This window comes from Nelumbo lutea, chromosome 8, assembly GCF_056320005.1.
Source record: "Nelumbo lutea isolate HS-2025 chromosome 8, American lotus-T2T, whole genome shotgun sequence".
In the NCBI taxonomy this organism is placed as follows: Eukaryota; Viridiplantae; Streptophyta; class Magnoliopsida; order Proteales; family Nelumbonaceae; genus Nelumbo; species Nelumbo lutea.
This window is the reverse complement of record NC_142691.1, coordinates 12,563,798-12,582,130: the sequence shown is the minus strand read 5'-3', so window position 1 is coordinate 12,582,130 and position 18,333 is coordinate 12,563,798. Positions and strand designations below refer to the sequence as shown.

The 18,333-nt window shown below is 38.3% G+C and overlaps 1 protein-coding gene across 2 annotated transcripts in view; it reads right to left on the bottom strand.

The window, feature by feature from the left end:
• LOC148842770 (N-terminal acetyltransferase A complex auxiliary subunit NAA15-like) overlaps positions 1–18,333 on the bottom strand; it is a 52,784-nt gene that overhangs the window by 21,204 nt on the left and 13,247 nt on the right. The window contains exons 5-9 of one of the 2 annotated variants that reach the window (XM_088957201.1): positions 18,096–18,166; positions 16,675–16,790; positions 13,477–13,582; positions 1,207–1,278; positions 990–1,105 (exon numbers count right to left, since the gene is read on the bottom strand). In XM_088957201.1, coding sequence (XP_088813327.1) covers positions 990–1,105; positions 1,207–1,278; positions 13,477–13,582; positions 16,675–16,784 — 404 coding nt within the window. In that variant the 5' untranslated portion in view covers positions 16,785–16,790; positions 18,096–18,166. The remainder of the gene's footprint in view (positions 1–989; positions 1,106–1,206; positions 1,279–13,476; positions 13,583–16,674; positions 16,791–18,095; positions 18,167–18,333) is intronic. The other variant, XM_088957202.1, reaches the window with a different exon arrangement.

The window sequence follows — 18,333 nt, the reverse complement described above, 5'->3', positions numbered from 1 at the left end:
GACTGACACATACCAAGAAACCAGGTGAGGGCCATGAGGCACAATTGGATTCAGGTGAGACACACCCCACAGAATGAGCCTCACCTGAGAGCCTAGATGCACCCAAGACATGCCTTTATCAATTTCTAAAAATCCAAACACAGGACATGGCAACACAGAAATATAGAAATAATTAAAGCATAACATAAAGGCTCACTGGTCAACTTCCAAACAACAACCAATACCCAAAAAAGAGAAGAAAAAGGGAAAAATATGCAAAGGGTCACCACACAAAAGACATGTCAAGGTTTATAATAGCATGGAACACCAAGCACATCAGTAAGATAAACCATCATGATGATATGTAATTGATGATTATTAGCAGCATCAAACATCCAATTTTTTTGTTCAGCACACCATTATACTGCAGGTCCAAAGCTGATATCAGTAATGGCATGTGCCAAGCAATATGATGCTGCTAATAACCATCATGACGATAATGTAATTGATGATTATTAGCAGCATCTGACATTCAATTTTTTTGTTCAGCACACCATATACTGCAGGTCCAAAGCTGATATCTGTAATGGCATGTGCCAAGCAATATCATGCCATGACATGCTGTTCACATACAATCACTTCCCAAGTTTTCAATAATGCCTTGTCCTGGTATGAACTGATGAAAATATTACAAACATAAATGCACTTCAATAATTTGCTGAACATTAGAAATTCCTTGTTAAAGAACCAAGATGTCATTGCAGACCGTAGCTAGCTTGCTGAGAAATTGCAAGACATATCAAATACAAGATTCCAAATTGTTTATGGTAGTAAAAACAAGGCCATTAACTTATAATCTTTCATTTTTTGATGAATGATATCGACTTATAATCTTTCAAACAAACCCTATCCTGTCACCTGCTTATTATCAGTCCTAACCATCTTCCAATGTACAATAGAAAATACTTCTACAGCAACAAAGGAACAAAGAAGAAAGAGAAGCAGTGCACCTATAATTGTCAGGGTTCATAGACAACAAAGCTCTATAGATTTCCTCTCCTTCCCCTACACGACCAAGCTTTACTAACAAGGAAACTTCCTGTTCCTTGAAAGCTAATTTATCAACCTGGAAGGATGTTACCAGAGAACTGGATGATATCTGAAATCCTTATAGTAAAAAATTACAATCCATCTCATCTTTACTAGCATTTTGAAACATGTGCTTACAATTTTAGACTCTTTCTTGTGCAATTCCTCCAAAGCTCTTTCAAGAAACCCGCATTCCTCCATCAAAGAAACCTGCATGATAGTATCAAATGTGCAAAAAGTTAAGAAATACTCTCAATAAAATAGCATCACAAGTAAAAACTCCATCCTTTAATAGCAAGAAAATTGCATGGCTTTTGGACACTGCATGCTCAGAAAATATTCAGTATTACTGACATTAGATTCATTTCTTTAAAGTATCCCCCAAAATAGCATGTGATACCAACATTTGGCCTGAAAACAGACAACAAACTTCCTAGCATCCCCAGGAAGAACCAGTGACTTAAAAGGCACGCCTAGGCACACAGGTGAGGCGCATTTTAGGGTATGCACCTTACCTAGGTGTATGCCTGATGCGCCTTGCACCTCAGCCGAGGTGTGTGCCGTTTTAAAATTTTACACTTTTTTTTAACCTAACAGCTGGGCCAGGGGCTCCGGGGGAGAACCCCTATTTGCTAATGTTGTTCTTCATTCATCCTAATAAAGCATCTTCTTAAAAGGCAATTAAAATTATAATATCGTTATTTTTTTGTGTGAGAATTAAGAATTTAAAACCCTACCAAGGACTTGTTTGGAATTGCCTCAAAGGGATTGGTACAAAGGAAGCTTGTAGAATCAGGAAATGCAATATGTTTTACATCGCATTAGCTACTTGAAGTAATGCAGTCGAGGAAAAAAAAGAGATTGTGGGTTTTACATGCTTGAAAATGTTTTTTGCGTTTGATTTTATTTTCAAATTTTCATTTGAATGCGCTTTATATGTTATGCTTATGTATTTTAGTTTTAGATATTAGGTTTTTTAAAATTATTACTTTAAATTTTAAGTTTATATTTTTATTAATCTTATGTTTAATATTTTTTGCATTTTTTTGAATTTACTGGCATTTTTTTTCTATTTTTACACCATGCTTCAAAAAGGCACGCACCTCGCCTTGCACCTTGTGCCTCGGGTGCAAATTGCCCCTTGCGCTTTTTTTGCACCTTGCACTTTTAAAACACTAGGAAGAAGTGAAGAACCCATTATTATAAGGAGGGCAATATATTGCTTTCTACTTCAACTTCTAGAGACTGTGCCCTCCTAAAACCGTCCCAGCCACCTCCCCCAAAAATTGAATTTCGAAGGCTGTAGCTTGAGAAACCTACGGAATTTAGGATGGACCGATGGAGTGCTAAGAAATGATCAAGGTGAGAGACTCATTACTGTTTCTGAGCTGACCTGCTAGCCTTAAGATATGAGCCTCATTTGTGCACCTAGACATGCCTTTTTAAAACACTGGCAGGGTAGATGCGAAGTGAAATCTTTGGTCAGATCTGGTTGCCTTAAGATATAACCTCACTCGTGCACCCTTCAAGGAAGTGAAATCTTTGGTCAGATCTGGTTGCCTTAAGATATAACCTCACTCATGCACCCTTCAGGGAAGTGAAATCTTTGGTCAGATCTCAACTCTACACTTGATACATTCTGGTTGGTCCAAATATCAGCAAATACATTGTCAAAGACAATGGCCAAAGATGAAGTAAACAGAAATGAACTGCATTCAGGAATAAACTCTATGGGGGTAAAGTAATCTGTATTATTTGGATTGTTTTACAAGGAAAGGTATGAAGACTTAAGGAAATAAAGGAAGTACACAGGACTGAACAGATCCACAAAGAATAGTGAAAATTAGGAGAATGCATGTGTACAATTAACTGGCTTTAAAAAAATATGGACAATTAACAGTATAAAAAGGACAATATGAACCTTCATGGAATCATAATTTCCACTATAGATAATTGAGTAGAGGGTCAACATTTAAGAAATATCATATTCGCAGCAAAATTGTTATTCATTCCGTTTCACAAAATCCAGGGTATTGTGGCTTATTCAAAAATTAAATAGAAAGGTCCTATGGAAGATAAGTTGCAGAAGACGATAACTGCTTTCCCTACTTGAAAAAAAAGGAAAGAAAAAGCTTTGGTTAATTCTGAGTGCTCACTCACACCTAATCTAGGTTGACCCTCTTTGGATTGCATTGTAGATATTGTAAACTTTGGGCCCATCTTTTTTTTTTATCAATAACAGAAATCTTTATTAATGAATAATACTTGTGAAAATTAATTACAGAAAAGGGGGAGGTAAACTATCTTAACTCCCCAACATCAAAATGGCAACAAAATACTAAAAATGTGCCCAAAACAAAGAATCCTTAGCCACCCCTTGCTTAGCTAACCCATCAGCCATTGAGTTAGCACTTCTCTTCACCCAGCTGTATTGCACCTCTATTTCCTTACGCAGCCAATTAAATTTTTTCTTCTCATTGCTGTAGCTCCACAAGCCACTGATATCTCCTTTCAGCCACCTAATCACCACCTTCGAGTCCCCCTCAATCACTAAGTATCTAATGCTTAATTCTCTTGCTCTTTGGATTCCTTCAAGAACTGCTAGAATTTCGGCTCTAAGAGGGTCACCCTCTCCAATTGGCCCAGAGAACATGGCAGTAATATACCCCTCCTCATTCCTGAAAACACCCCCTGTCCCAGAGGGCCCTGGATTCCTTAAACTACATCCATCAAAATTCAGTTTTATGAACCCGGCAGGAGGGGGGTCCAAGTGAGACTACAGTTCCTTTTATATATAACAGCAGTAGCAACCTCTTTCCACTTTCTCATCATGTCTGCCATAGACAATTCAGAGAATACCTCCATTGATTTCAGCCAATGAACAACCCTTGAAAGTATCAAATCTGTTAGGTTTTCTGTGGTTCTTTCCTTATCTGAAAAAATTCATGAATTTCTTTCTTCCCATATTGACCAGCACACTGCAGCCCTAATGCTTCTCCACATAATCTTCCCCCTTCTCTTAGTCCAACTAAAGAAATGAGAGAACAAGCATTGCACACTCCCAGGGGGAATCCAAGTATACCCAAAGAGGGAAAACGCCCACTCCCAAACAGTCTTAGTAACTGGACAAGTAACCATAATATGATAACCCGTTTCCCCATCAGCTTTACAAAGAATACACCTATTGGGAAGTAAACAGCAGTTGGGCCTCTTTCTTTGAAGCAAGTCATTTGTGTTAACTCTTTCCAGGAAAATTTCCCAACAAAAACTACCAAACCGAGGAGGAATGGGTTTGCTCCAAATCTCTTTCACCGGGAATGACAGCCCAAGCAGTGTAGTAGGTTGGACTAATGTCTCAAAAAACGAAGCACAAGAAAAAGAGCCGGATGAAAAAGGGGTCCAGATTCTGGTGTCTCCCTTACTAGGGTTGAAGAAAACATTTTCTAGAATGGTTAGCAAAAATGACATACACCCCAAATCTGTATCCCTTATTGCCCTTCTCAACCCCAGATTCCACCCAAACCCAGAAGAAGAATCAGAAGGAACCAATTAGGAGGAAATGGGTTCATTTTTCAAATCTAACAAAGCAAACAATGATGGAAAATGGTCTTTCAGGGGTAGGTCCCCAACCCAAATTTGCTCCCAGAATTTTATTCGATTACCGGAGTTCAATTCGTACCTGATCCAAGGGGAGAAAACTAGAAGCAGATCATGAATGGCTTTCCACAGGGACTCGGTAGTAGTCCTTGCCAAAATTCCAAGATCCCAATCATTCTCATCCAACCAATGTATGATATCTACAACCTTCATCCACAATTTGCCCCTTTCCAATGGGAATCTCTACAACCATTTCCCCAATAATGCCATGTTACTTTTCCTGATATTCCCAATATCAAGCGCCCCCCTAGCTTCTTGTTCCTATTTACCACTTCCCACCTCACCCTATGGTCTTTCTTCTCCACTCCTGGTTCCCATAAAAAATCCTTCATTAATTTTTCTATCCTGTTGAGACCTTTGTAGGAATCTTAAACACTGACATGAAGTAAATAGGAAGGTTGGAAAGGGTAGACCTAATCAAGGTGATTCTTCCCCCAAGAGAAAGATAATTTTCCTCCAAGATGCAAGCATTTTCTCAAATCTCTCTACTACCGGGTTCCAAAAGCTTTGAAGTAAATAGGAAGGTTGGAAAGGGTAGACCTAATCAAGGTGATTCTTCCCCCAAGAGAAAGATAATTTTCCTCCAAGATGCAAGCATTTTCTCAAATCTCTCTACTACCGGGTTCCAAAAGCTTTCATTCTTGGGGTTATCTCCTAAGGGGAGGCCCAAATAAGTGATAGGCCACTCTGAGATAGCGCACCCTAACACACCTGCACAATCACTTACTTCCCTTTCCTCCAAATTCACTCCCACCACACAACTCTTATCGAAGTTCACTTTAAGATTAGACATCTGCTCAAAGAGTTGTATTGTCAGTTTTGGGTTTCTTATCCATCTTATATCCCAACCCTCACAAAATAGGATTGTGTCATCTGCAAACTGCAAGTGTGTAAGTGGTACTTCCCCCCTTCCAACTCTCCAACCTCTTATTAAGTCTCTAGAATCAGCACTATGTATCATTCTCCCCAGGACATCTGCAATCAGAGTAAAGAGAAAGGGGGAGAGTGGATCACCTTGTCTTATTCCTTTCATGGCCGAAAAGAAATCCACCACAGTTCCATTCACCAATATCGAGTAATGGCAACTCCTGATACAACCCTAGATCCATCTACACCATCTGTCTCCAAAACCAAAACTTTTCATTACCTCCACCAAGAAGAACCAGTCAACTAGGTCATAAGCCTTCTCTAAGTCTAGTTTGCATACCACTCCCTTTTCTTGGATTTCCTAAAATTCTCTAAGCTCTCATTTGCAATCAAAATTTGGCCAGTGATCTGCCCTCCCTTCACAAAAGCTCCTTGATTGGGTGTGATAATGGATGGAAGAACTTTCTTAATTCTTAGAGACAAGACTTTTGCAATTATCTTGTACAGACTATTCACCAAACTAATCGGCCTGAAATCCCTTGGATGTGATGCCTCTTTCTTCTTAGGGACCAATGCAATGAATGTGGAGTTTAAACCCGGATTAATGATTCCCCTCCTGTGGAACTCCTCAAAAACCAACACTAGGTCCTTCTTCACAATATCCCAACAACCCTGATAAAATGCCTTTGTAAATCCATCTGGACCTAGAGCTTTCGTTCTATCCATTGAAAATATTGTTTCCTTTATCTCCTCTAAGTCAAAGTTTTTCTCCAACCCCACTCTGGTTTCTAAACTAAGAGTTGGCCATTCCAGCCCCTCCACCCAAATCCTCTCAATTAGAGGCCTTCCAAAAATTGATTTAAAATGGATTGCAAAAGCCTCTGCTATTTCTGTTGGTTGGGAAAGAACAGCTCCATCAACTTCTAGCTTATAAATGATATTCTTCCTTCTTCTAGTTTTTGCCACAGAGTGAAAAAATCTAGTGTTTCTGTCTCCCTCCTTTAACCATTTACATCTAGACTTTTGTCTCCAACTTATCTCTTCCTGCAATAAGAGATCCTCCAACTACTTTCTAACCCTCCATCTCAATTCTCTGTCTTCTTCTCCAAAAGAACCCCTTTCCTCCTTCAAGTCCAGTTCCTCAATTTGCTCCATTAAAATCTTCTTTCTTTCCTCCACTCTTCCAAATTCCAGACGGTTCCACTCCTTTATTTGAGATTTTAGGAATTGAATATTTTTGTGGAATCTCATCCTCTCCCATTCAACTGATGGATTGTGTTGTTCCCACCATTCTTTGATATTCTCTAATGAATCCCGAATGGATCAACCACATGTTCTCAATCCTAAAGGGAGCAGGTCCACCTCCTCTTAAGTCCTTACACAACACTATAGGCCAATGGTCTGAAGTGAGTCTAGAGAGTTCTCTAGAATTTAGGTTCCCCCAATGCTCCTCCCAATCTGTTGAAAACAAGAATCTATCTAACTTAGAGCATATTGGGTTAGATTGAAGGTTGGACCAAGTGTAGATATTGCTTTGGATCGGGAATTCCTTAAGCTCAAAAGTATCCACAAATTGATTGAAATTTCTCATGTTGGTTGTCACTCTCTGTCTGGGATTGTTGGTTTCCTCTGTGAATCTTACTACATTAAAGTCCCCCCCACACACACCAAGGTCCTTCCTATAGGCCCCTAATATCACTCAATTCTTCCCATAACCTCTTCCTATAGTCACTGGGGCCATATACATTTGTTAGTACCCATTCAAAACCATCTTCCACCTGCCTGAATTTCATAGAAATTGAATGATCCCCTATTAGTTCTTCCAAACCTACCACCACATCTTCCTTCCACAATGTTATGATCCCACCCGAGGCTCCCCAAGATGGAGTACCCACCCACTTTATCCCTTTAGAACTCCAGACACTTCTTGCCCATCTACTATCGAAGTCCATTCTCTTGGACTCCTGGATTAACACCACATCTGGATTAAACTTCCTAATTACTTCTTTGATAGTTGCTCTCTTCCTTGCATTACCCAATCCCCTCACATTCCAGCTTAGAATTCTCATCTCAACTTTAGAATTTAACCCTAAAAAACCACCAGGTATCTATTTGAATCCTTTCCTTCTATCCCTTCTCACCCCAAACTTATTATCCCCCTCGATATCTCTCTTTAATCTCTCCACTTCACTCAATTTTCTTTTCTTAATCTTGCTCTCCTCCTTACTTTTTATCAGGGAAACTTTTAGATCATTTAGATTCTTCAGCTTACACCCCAGCTTTCAACAAATTCAACTATTGAATCATCCTTCCTAGTCTCCTTCCCTTTTTCATTTTTGTTCTTTCCATAACTAGTACTCTCCATTCTAACCTCCTCCTCATTGCACACCAGCTCAGACCCATTTGCAACTCTCCTTTGTAGCTCATTTTTCTCAAATTCACCCACTACGCTCTCAATGATTCCCCATATTCTTTCTTCCCTTAAAGTTCCCTCCATCCTCACCTCTCCCCCTTTTTTCCTTGAGGACTCAGTGTGGCCTCCTTCTCATGGGCTTTTGAGACTGGACTGGGAATGGAATCAAGGAAGTCCTAGCAACTTAATCCGAAAACTGCCTTCTTCTGGTTCAATTTCATTATAGATTGGGACACATTTTTGTACCTGTACCAATCCGCCATCGATCTGTATCGGGTTGATGCTCCACTTCTGAACATCAACTTCCAGGATAGCTTTCTTCTCAGAGAAAGGCAATAGTATAGCATCACCTTCCAACTTTAACTTTTGTGCCACTGCATCTAGGATTTTTGTCCAATCCTTTACTTCCCTGTCAACCGTTAGAACCATTTTGTGCTCCCAATTTTTCCTCCCTTCTTCAACTATTAATCTCCGACGTACGATTGAGCTTGCTACCGTTACTTCTTGATAGACAAGGGTCTGGTCCAGGTTGGTATTAGGTAACCACTGGGAAGAGGAGTCACTTCCCTTCAGTGATTCTTTTGCTACCTCACTCTCAACTTTCAAGAGGAAAGATTGAAGACTGCCAGCAAAGGAGGCCCACCCTAGTTTCCTCAGAACTTTAGGCACGAAAATCATCTACTTTTTATTCACTTCCCTTCGGTGATTCTTCTGCTACCTCACTCTCAACTTTCAAGAGGAAAGATTGAAGACTGCCAGCAAAGGAGGCCCACCCTAGTTTCCTTAGACCTTCAAGCACGAAAATCATCTACTTTTTATTAATGCCAAAGTTTTCAGAAACTGTAAAAAACCAGCCACTGTCGTTCCTCTTCAGAACCGTTTCATATCTTTTTCAAGAGTAGCCGAAAGAATTTTTCCTCCCTTCTGTCTTGATTGAGTTAATTGTTCCATTTATGAAGCCTTTCAGCCAGAAACAGGCTTCCTTTGGTAAAAGGACCGTAGCCCTACTACCTTCCCTAACTTTCAGGTACTCTTTACCCCTTGCTCGTCCCTGCTCGAAGATGAATCTCTTCGTTTCAAGGCTCGAATCTTTTCCCCACCTCCACGCCAGCCTAAAGCTTTCCTCCACCGCCATTCCGCATGCAAGAAAGGCCTATCCTATCACAGATCGAAATAGGTTGCCAACACAAAGTATTAACTTTGGGCCCATCTTCATAAGCCTCCACTGACCAGTGTTATGAAAAAGAGCTGGAGGCACATGCTTGGAGGTGCAAGGCTCTAAGGAAATGATTGGAGGCAAAGAAGAGAGATGCAGAGAACACACTTGAGGCATAAGCTCCTAGCCTAGAGACACTTAGAAAGGCATACACATGTGTTGTGCTTAGAAAGGCATACCATTTCATTTTGTTCCTAATTACAATTATTAAATATTAGCATAATACAGAGGAAACCCTTATTTGTTATTATGTATAATAAAATATTATGAATACAGAGGAGGAAATCCTCATTTGTTATAAAACTTAATAAAATATTATGAATAGAAGTAGAGGCAAAGTTTCTTTGATTGCTTTCATTCAAATATGAGATGACACATTTTTATGTTAGTGTTATGTAATTTATGTGCACTGTAAATTTGAAATTTGATTTGCAACTTTGCAAGTGATGTTTTTATATCAGGCATGGAAAGATTAATTTTATTAATAATTGCAAGCAAAATTGATACAGGATTACAAAAAGCAGAACACAAGGTGTTCCTTCACTATGCGTTACAACAAGGCCTAGAAAAGTTGTTGCCTGTAAACCCCCTGCTTTTCTAAAGAGTCAGCCATCCCATTTGCAGACCTTCTGATCCATGTGATTCCCTTGTTGGGCTTTCAATCTCTCTCAGGGAGTGTCTATATATCCAAGGAGCAATATCCCTGTTGTTAGCCCAAGAGATCACCAGCTTTGAGTACCCTTCAATCTCCAAGTTTTTAAAATCTGCATATTTGGCAAGTTTTAGTCCCTGTAAAAGTGCTAGTAGCTCAGCCTGTGTTGAGTCGCCTACCCCTATAGGTCCTGAATACAATGCCACCACTTTGCAAATCATATATTGATAGTTGATAATACTTATATACGATGATTTTTTTTTTATCAATAACACTTACATTAATTCATCAAAGAAGATTTACAAAAGGAAGACAAACACGCTTATCTTCCAAGATCAACAAAGAATCTCAAGAAAAAGAAACCAAAAAAGTGAATCCCTTTCTGCCCCTTGTTTAGCTAAACCGTCAGCTAGGGAATTAGCCGATCTTTTAACCTAACGTATCTTAACCTCCATCTCCCGCACCGGCCACTTCAATTTCCTCCTCTCATTATTGTACTTCCATAAGCCATTGTGATCTTTAAGCAGCCACCCTATCACCACCTCTGAATCCACTTCAATTAAGAGTTTCCTGATGTTTGACTCCTTAGCTTTTTGGACTCCTTCCATAACTGCAAAGATCTCAGCTCTAAGGGAGTCACCCACTCCAATTGGGCCTGAGAGCATGGCAGAAATGACCCCATTTTTATCCCTAAAAACACCCCCAATCCCCGATTGTCCCAAACTTCCCCTGCTACACCCATCAAAGTTTAATTTCACGAATCCACTAGGTGGAGGGGTCCAAGACACACTCATTACTGACTTAGTTTGTGTGCAACTTGCAATTTCACCCCACTTCCTCAACATGTCATCCACAGTGTAATTTGTGAAAAGCTCCAACGATTACAGCCACTGTACCGCCCTAATATGAATGATAGCCCTCAGATCTGCTGGTCCTCTCTGAGCTTCTGAGAATATCCTAGAATTTCTTTCTTCCCAAAGTGTCCAACATACCGCAGCCCTTAGTCCTCTCCACATTGTCTTTCCCCTTTCTATCCGCCACCTGAAAAAAGAAGGGGAAAAAAGGCCTTGCAAGTCTGATGGGGGGTTCCAACAAAAACCAAATAGGGACAAAGCCCATTCCCAAATTAACCTCGCAAAATGGCAAGACACCAGTAGGTGAAAACCAGTCTCCCCATCCACTTTACAAAGAACACACCACTGAGGTGACAAACAAGTATTGGATCTCTTTTTTTGGAGTAAAGCACCAGTGTTGATTCTTTCCAGATAGGCTTCCCATAAAAAACTACCAACCCTAGGAGGTATTGCTCTGCACCAAACCTCATCAACAGAAAAAGGAGAGGAGGTAGGACTGGTGGACTGAATTAAGACTGAAGAAAGAAGCACAAGTAAAAATGCCATTGGGAGAAAGTGTCCAAATTCTAGAATCCACCCTAGTGGGGTCTAAGACAACATTATCAAGAATTGCAATAAGGCTCAAAACAATGCCAAAGTTTGAGTCCCTCAAATCCCTTCTTAGACCCAAGTTCCACACAATCCCAGAAATGGAAGAGGACGGGGTGGTAAAAGACGAGATTGGCTCATTTTTCAAATCAGAAAGAGCAAACAAAGAAGGAAACTGATCCTTTAAAAGGGCACTCCCCACCCAGGTTTGTTCCCAAAATTTTATGGATTTACCGGAATTCAAATCATACCTGATATTAGGGGAGAAAACCGGTAGTAGGTCATGAATGGCTTTCCAAGGAGAATTGCTTGTGGTCATAGCTCTGATTCCAGCGTCCCATCCATTATGCTCCAGCCCATGAATACTTGCCACTATTCTAGCCCATAGCTTCTCCTTCTCCAATGAGAATCTCCACAACCACTTTCCCAACAGAGTCATATTCCTTCTAATATTCCCAAGCCCCAAGCCACCACAAGTCTTACTCCTACAAACTATCTCCCAGCTCACTCTATGATCCCTCTTTTCCTCTCCCGATTCCCACAGAAAATCTCTCATTAACTTCTCCAATCTATTAGCAACCTTCACTGGGATTTTAAACACCGACAGGAAAAAGATAGGTAAATTAGCAAGCGTGGCCTTAATAAGAGTAAATCTCCCACCAAGAGAGAGGTAGTTCTTTTTCCATGACACTAGTCTTTTTTCGAACCTTTCCACCACCGGGTTCCAAAAGCTGTCCCTCGTGGGATTATCCCCTAAAGGCAACCCTAAGTAGTTCAAAGGCCAGCCCGATACTTCACACCCCAATACTTCAACACTCTCCCTGATCTCTCCCTCCTCCAAATTCACCCCCACAACACAACTTTTCTCAATGTTAACTTTCAAGTTGGATATTTGCTCAAACAGTTGTATCACCGACTTCAAATTCCTAATAAAGCTCACATTACCGCCTTCACAAAAAGGAATCATGTCGTCAGCAAATTACAAGTGAGTAAGAGGGGTTTCCGCCCTCCCAACTCTCCAGCCTCTAATGAACCCCTTAGAATCTGCTCTGTGAATCAATTTCCCCAAAACCTCCGCAATTATAATGAACAAGAAAGGAGAAAGGGTGTCCCCTTGTCTTATACCCCTACTAGGTGGAAAGAAGTCTACCACTGTCCCATTCACTAGCACTGAGTAATGACAATTCCGGACACAACCCATGATCCACTTACACCATCTAGCCCCGAACCCAAATTTAGTCAAAACTTTCCTCAAAAATTCCCAGTCCACCAAGTCATAAGCCTTTTCCATGTCCAACTTATAAACCACTCCCTTCTTTTTATCCCTCTTAAAGTTCTCCACACTCTCATTAGCAATTAAAATCTGATCAGTGATTTGTCTTCCATTCACAAAAGCTCCTTGGTAGTGTGCAATGATATCTGGCAAAACCTTTTCAGCCTCAAAGACAACACATTTGCAATGATCTTATACAAGCTATTAACCAAGCTAAATGGCACTTATATACGATGATTCTCTATGTAATGATACTTTAATTTTATATGTAAACATGATGGTCTTATGATTAGAAATTACAAATATGAAATTTCTAATTTCTCATAATTTTTCCTATTTTTGGGAAGTTTACTATATTTATTCATTCACATAATTATTTATTAATTAAAATCCATGTTCAGGAAGCTTATGCCTCCTGCGTTCTAGTTTACTCCTCAAGCCATAGGATAATGGAATGTCTAGCACCATGCCTTTGCGTTTTATAACATTGAAACAAACATAGTATCTCTTTTTTCCTTCTTTTTCTTCTTCCTTTTGGTCATCATATCCCTCAAGGATCTCAACATCAAAAAAGAAATTCATGGGAGGCCACACATCAAACCACAATCAAGTAACAATGCCTTCATCCATAGAACTATATTCAGCAAGTGGTTAGCCATATGCAGGTTAACAAAGGTATAAAGTTCCAACTATAAGAAATTCTGGCATACCAAGAAGTCGATTAAAATTTTGAATTATCTTAAGTCAAATAAAATGGTCAAATATTCACTATAAGAAATACTCAACAAACAGAATAACAAAAACAACTAAATATTCCACAACCTCACTGCAGCTGAAAAAGGTATGCAAGCATGATTATGCATGTTAGATATGCAGCATAGTTCAAACCTTGTATAAAAGCATTTCTCCATGCTCACAACGTTCATTCTCTGGAGGATAATCATCTTCTAGTGTCCCTTCATACGCTTCCAGGATTTCAATTGCTTTTGAGCCACTGAAGATGGAAAAAAGAAAAAGCAAAAAACAAAAGATGATAATAAAGATGCACCAAAAATGAAAATGTACAATTTTGATTCAAATATCTATATATAAGCTTGACTATGATGCTGGAAAGATATGATACAGGAAGAGTTTAACCAATCAGCCACTATCATAAATGTGGCAACCAATCAGGTGGTAGTCATCAAAATTCATGGGAGGTTTGCAAACAATATTATCTTTCTGATATTACTCCCCCTCTAAAAAAGAAGAAAAAAATGCATGCAATGGCATACAACTTATTCAGCAACAATGACTAATTCTAAGGGGAAAAACTGATAATTGGATAGAGAAGTACAAAGTAACTAAATACTCATGGAAACAAATTTAATAGGACAATAAGAAAATTACTGTAATAGGAGAAGTAAAATAGGTTATTTCTTGGGTAAAAGTTGTTCCACTTTTGCTACTGGTCTTTATCCTTTTGTATTTTCAATGTATGTGGACTGAATTAAATTCATCAACAATATTGGAAGGAGGTAGAAATACTATCACCTTTTCTAATCAATGGAAAACAACACTTACTAAAAAGGGGATGAAGAAGATACAAACAACACTCACGCAACACCAGAAATAAACAAGCACGGACCAGAAAACTCCCAAGAAACTCCTCTCACAACCCACTCTTCACCAACTCATCAGCAAAAGCACCAGCAAACCCACACACCACAAGGGGTGAAATGTTCAACCTGGAAGCAAGGACTCAAGCCTCTCTTGTGGTCAAGGAATCATCATGTGCACCAAAAGTGACTACCATCAAGCAAATCACCACTTGACAGTCATGTGTAGGGCTGTAATCAGATGTGCTGAATCTGATTATTGGAAACTTGCATACAAATCTTTGGAGCTTTTCACAGACTACACTGTGGATGACTTGTTGAGGAAGTGGGGTGAAATTGCAAGTTGCACACAAACTAAGTCAGTAATGTGTGTGGCTTGGACCCCTCCACCTAGTGGTTTCGTGAAACTAAACTTTGATGGGTGTAGCAAGGGAAATCTGGGACAATCAGGGATTGGGGGTGTTTTTAGGGATGAAAATGGGGTCATTTCTGCCATGTTCTCAGCCCCAATTGGAGTGGGTGACTCCCTTAGAGCTGAGATCTTTGCAGTTATGGAAGGAGTCCAAAAAGCTAAGGAGTTGGACATCAGGAAACTCTTAATTGAAGGGGATTCAGAAGTGGTGATAGGGTGGCTGCTTAAAGATCACAATGGTTTATGGAAGTACAATAATGAGAGGAGGAAATTCAAGTGGCTGGTGCGGGAGATGGAAGTTAAGATATGTTGGGTTAAAAGATCGGCTAATTCCCTAGCTGACGGTTTAGCTAAACAAGGGGCAGAAAGGGACTCACTTTTTTGGGCCAAGCTGTAACTGTAGTGTGTTTTCTTTCTTTCTTTCTTTTCTTTTTCTTTTTTTCCTTTTCTTGAGGTTCTTTGTTGCTCTTGGAAGATAAGCGTGTTTGTCTTCCTTTTGTAAATCTTCTATTGATGAATTAATGAAAGTGTTATTGATCAAAAAAAAAAAAAAGAAACTTGCATACAAATCCAATCGGATGACCTTGTTTTCGAATTTGAATCCTACTAGATACGGATTTAATCCAACTCCACTTTAATATTTTAAAATACAAAAAATAAAAATAAAAAGTTAATTACTTTTCAACTTTTTATATAATAAATTAATGTAAATATAGCATACTGAAATTATATATATATATATATATATATATATATTCATATAGAATATAATATATATAAATATCTTTTATAATTTTAAATATAATTATATAAAATTTATATATTAAAATCAATAAATATTATAATATAATCAAATTGGATGTTGGATTGGGCCACAGAATTTTGGGTATCATTGACAGGCCTAATCAAGTGAATAATAGTATGTCACCATCATTGACCTTTTTATTAATCAATTTCAAAATAAAATAAAATTTTATTTTTTTGGAAAAGGTAAAGTAATTTTATTCAACTCAAAAAAAAAATTAAACATACAAGCTGGGATCAGACCCAAGAGGGCAGTCTGAAGACCACAGCTGTTACACTTTCCGCTAGAACTCAGAACAATAAAAAAAAGACAAATTCAGACTTTTAAATTCCTCAGATACAGATAACCAAGAAATCAGTTTGCCCACAGCTCTCTGAATGGTGTTTTCAGGACTTTTGCCTTTCTTATTGAAGATTCTACTGTTCCTCTCAGCCCAAATGGTCCATAAGGTGAGAAGTCACCTTAAAGAAGAAAGAAAACAACCCTACACCCAACCACAATTCAACCCCAAACCCTCAACATCACAACCAAAAGAATCACTCCAAAAAACAAACTCACCTTTTTTAATCATGCCATCATTAGAAGGCCTCAGCAGTTTTTACTTGACATGGAAAGAGGCTGCAGTTATAATTGGGCCCTCCCAATAATATTAGAGATTTTCTTAATCAATAAACAACTAGGAATTTGGAATCAAAAAGAATTTTAAACAGGAAAGCTGTAACTCATGTAATCACATTGTGCATTTTGGGAAGAACACGATAGAAAAATATTTGAGAATAAGGTTACTCCCCTTGAAGCCCTTAGAAGGTCATCCATGTTAAGTCATGGATGCTTTCCTGTAATATGTTTCAAGGCATTATCCATGTTGATCTTAACAGAAATCTTCTAGAAAGAAACTCCCCAATCCTCACATTTTAAGCTCCCTATAAGATCAGTCCTTAAAACCCCAGTCATTGTATGGAATTCAATGTGATGGTAGTTCCATGGAGGATCCCTGGGGATCCCCCAGTGCAGCAGGTATTAGTGAAATTATCCAAGGCAGATGGTGCTACTCTATGTGTGTTCTTTAATCTTTTTGTCTATCTTTTACATCCTTTATTAAACAAAAGTTTTCAAACAAAATAAAATAGAATCCAGCAGAGTAGAGGATCTCACATTAGTTAATTTGATTCATAGCTTCACCATAACAGGTCTAACAATAGCTAGCAATAGCATAGATCAATATGTATTTGTCAAAATCAAGAGTTCCATTTGGCAGGCTCTAGACATACTTAGAATTTAAATGATGGGCAACGGCAAAACCTATCCAATTCATCCGATGATTTGGTTTCAGGGTCAGGAGTTGTTGTCTTGTTTCAACAAAACCAGTCAAATCCCGCATTTGTGCCTGTCACGATAGCAAAAAGACATTAGTAACAAATTAAAAAAAAGAGTTAATTCAATCTACACTATCATAAAAAACCAAGATTTCTTATAAGAAGTATCATAATAAAGAAACAGAACAAAATGTTATTTAAAAAGGTTAACAACAGGAACCAAATTGGAAATCAACTACTTGAAAATTAAAATCTTTTCTAAAAAGGTAATGAAAGGGAAGGTACTCAGACCATAACAAACCTATCTAATGAACCCCACCACACCCCAAAAATACATAAGAAACCTAGTTACTACTATGCGTAAACGAGTTTTGTGTTTATTGAATAATCTTGTTTTTTGTGTTTATTCAAACCTAGCTACTACTCTACTTATTCAAAGGAATTTACAACCTTTATCACCTATTTAGTGTTTGTTCAATTATTCTTGTTTTCGTCTTACTAATTACAATGAATATCAAAATATAAATATTTTTTGAGAGATTAAGACTAAGAATTTGAGTTTAGGTAGTCAAAGACCAAAAATTTGTGAGAGCTTAAAAGAACAGGAAAAGTGTCAGGCTGAGTCCAATATGACCCCAACCCAAATCAGTGTTTTAAATGTGCAAGGTGAGAAAAGCACAAGGGCCTTTTTAAACCCAAGTCACAAGGCAAGGCATGCTTTTTGAAGTGAGGCACAAAATTTTTGAAATTTTCAAAAAAACATAAAAAGTTACAAATTACAAAAAAAAAATATTAAAAACAAGGAAGCAACTCAAGCAAGCAAGAAAACAGCTAAAAGGGGTCTGAGTTCTCCCACTGTCTTCTAAATCAAGTCAAAGGAAGCTCCTATCATTGTAAAACTCATACCAGACAATAAGTCATAAAATCTTCAGTAATCACACAGGAATGTCAAGGATATACTTCAAGTGTGAAACAACAATGATGAGTTGCATCACAAAACAAGTCAGGCAGAAATAGTGATTATTTAAGACTAACATTCTAGCTAAAAGGTAGTGGATGTTTAACAGATATTTCTATATATGAAATGACATGAACTCCCTAAGAACCATGATTCTGATTGTGATTTTTTTGGATGTGTAATTGTAACATCAGATTTAAGATACCTTAGCCAAACAAGGGACAGTGAGGGAAAGTTTGTTCTGGGCAGTTCTGTAATTCAAATTACTTGGGCCCAACTCCTATCTTAGGGGTTGACAATTGTATCTTAATTTTACAGAAATGAAGCTACCATTTCCAATCAAAAGAAACAGCATATTTATGATAGACATGCAAAAAATAAGCTAAATAAAACGTGCCAAAGATGGGAATAAAATTACAGAGCTCCTGATCGGTATTATCAATGTGGATTGCTATGGTCACTGTGGCATTTCTTTTATGAACAGATAACCTGGCCAGAGCAATATAAGAGAGACTCTCAGTCATGAGCAAATGACTTTTATTTATCATATTGGCAGTTTTATCACTATAGCATCTTACAGTAAAGAAAGGCTAAATAACTTTTGTTGTTTCATCAGTTTAGTTCTTTGACCACAATATAGTAAGTGCATACATTCA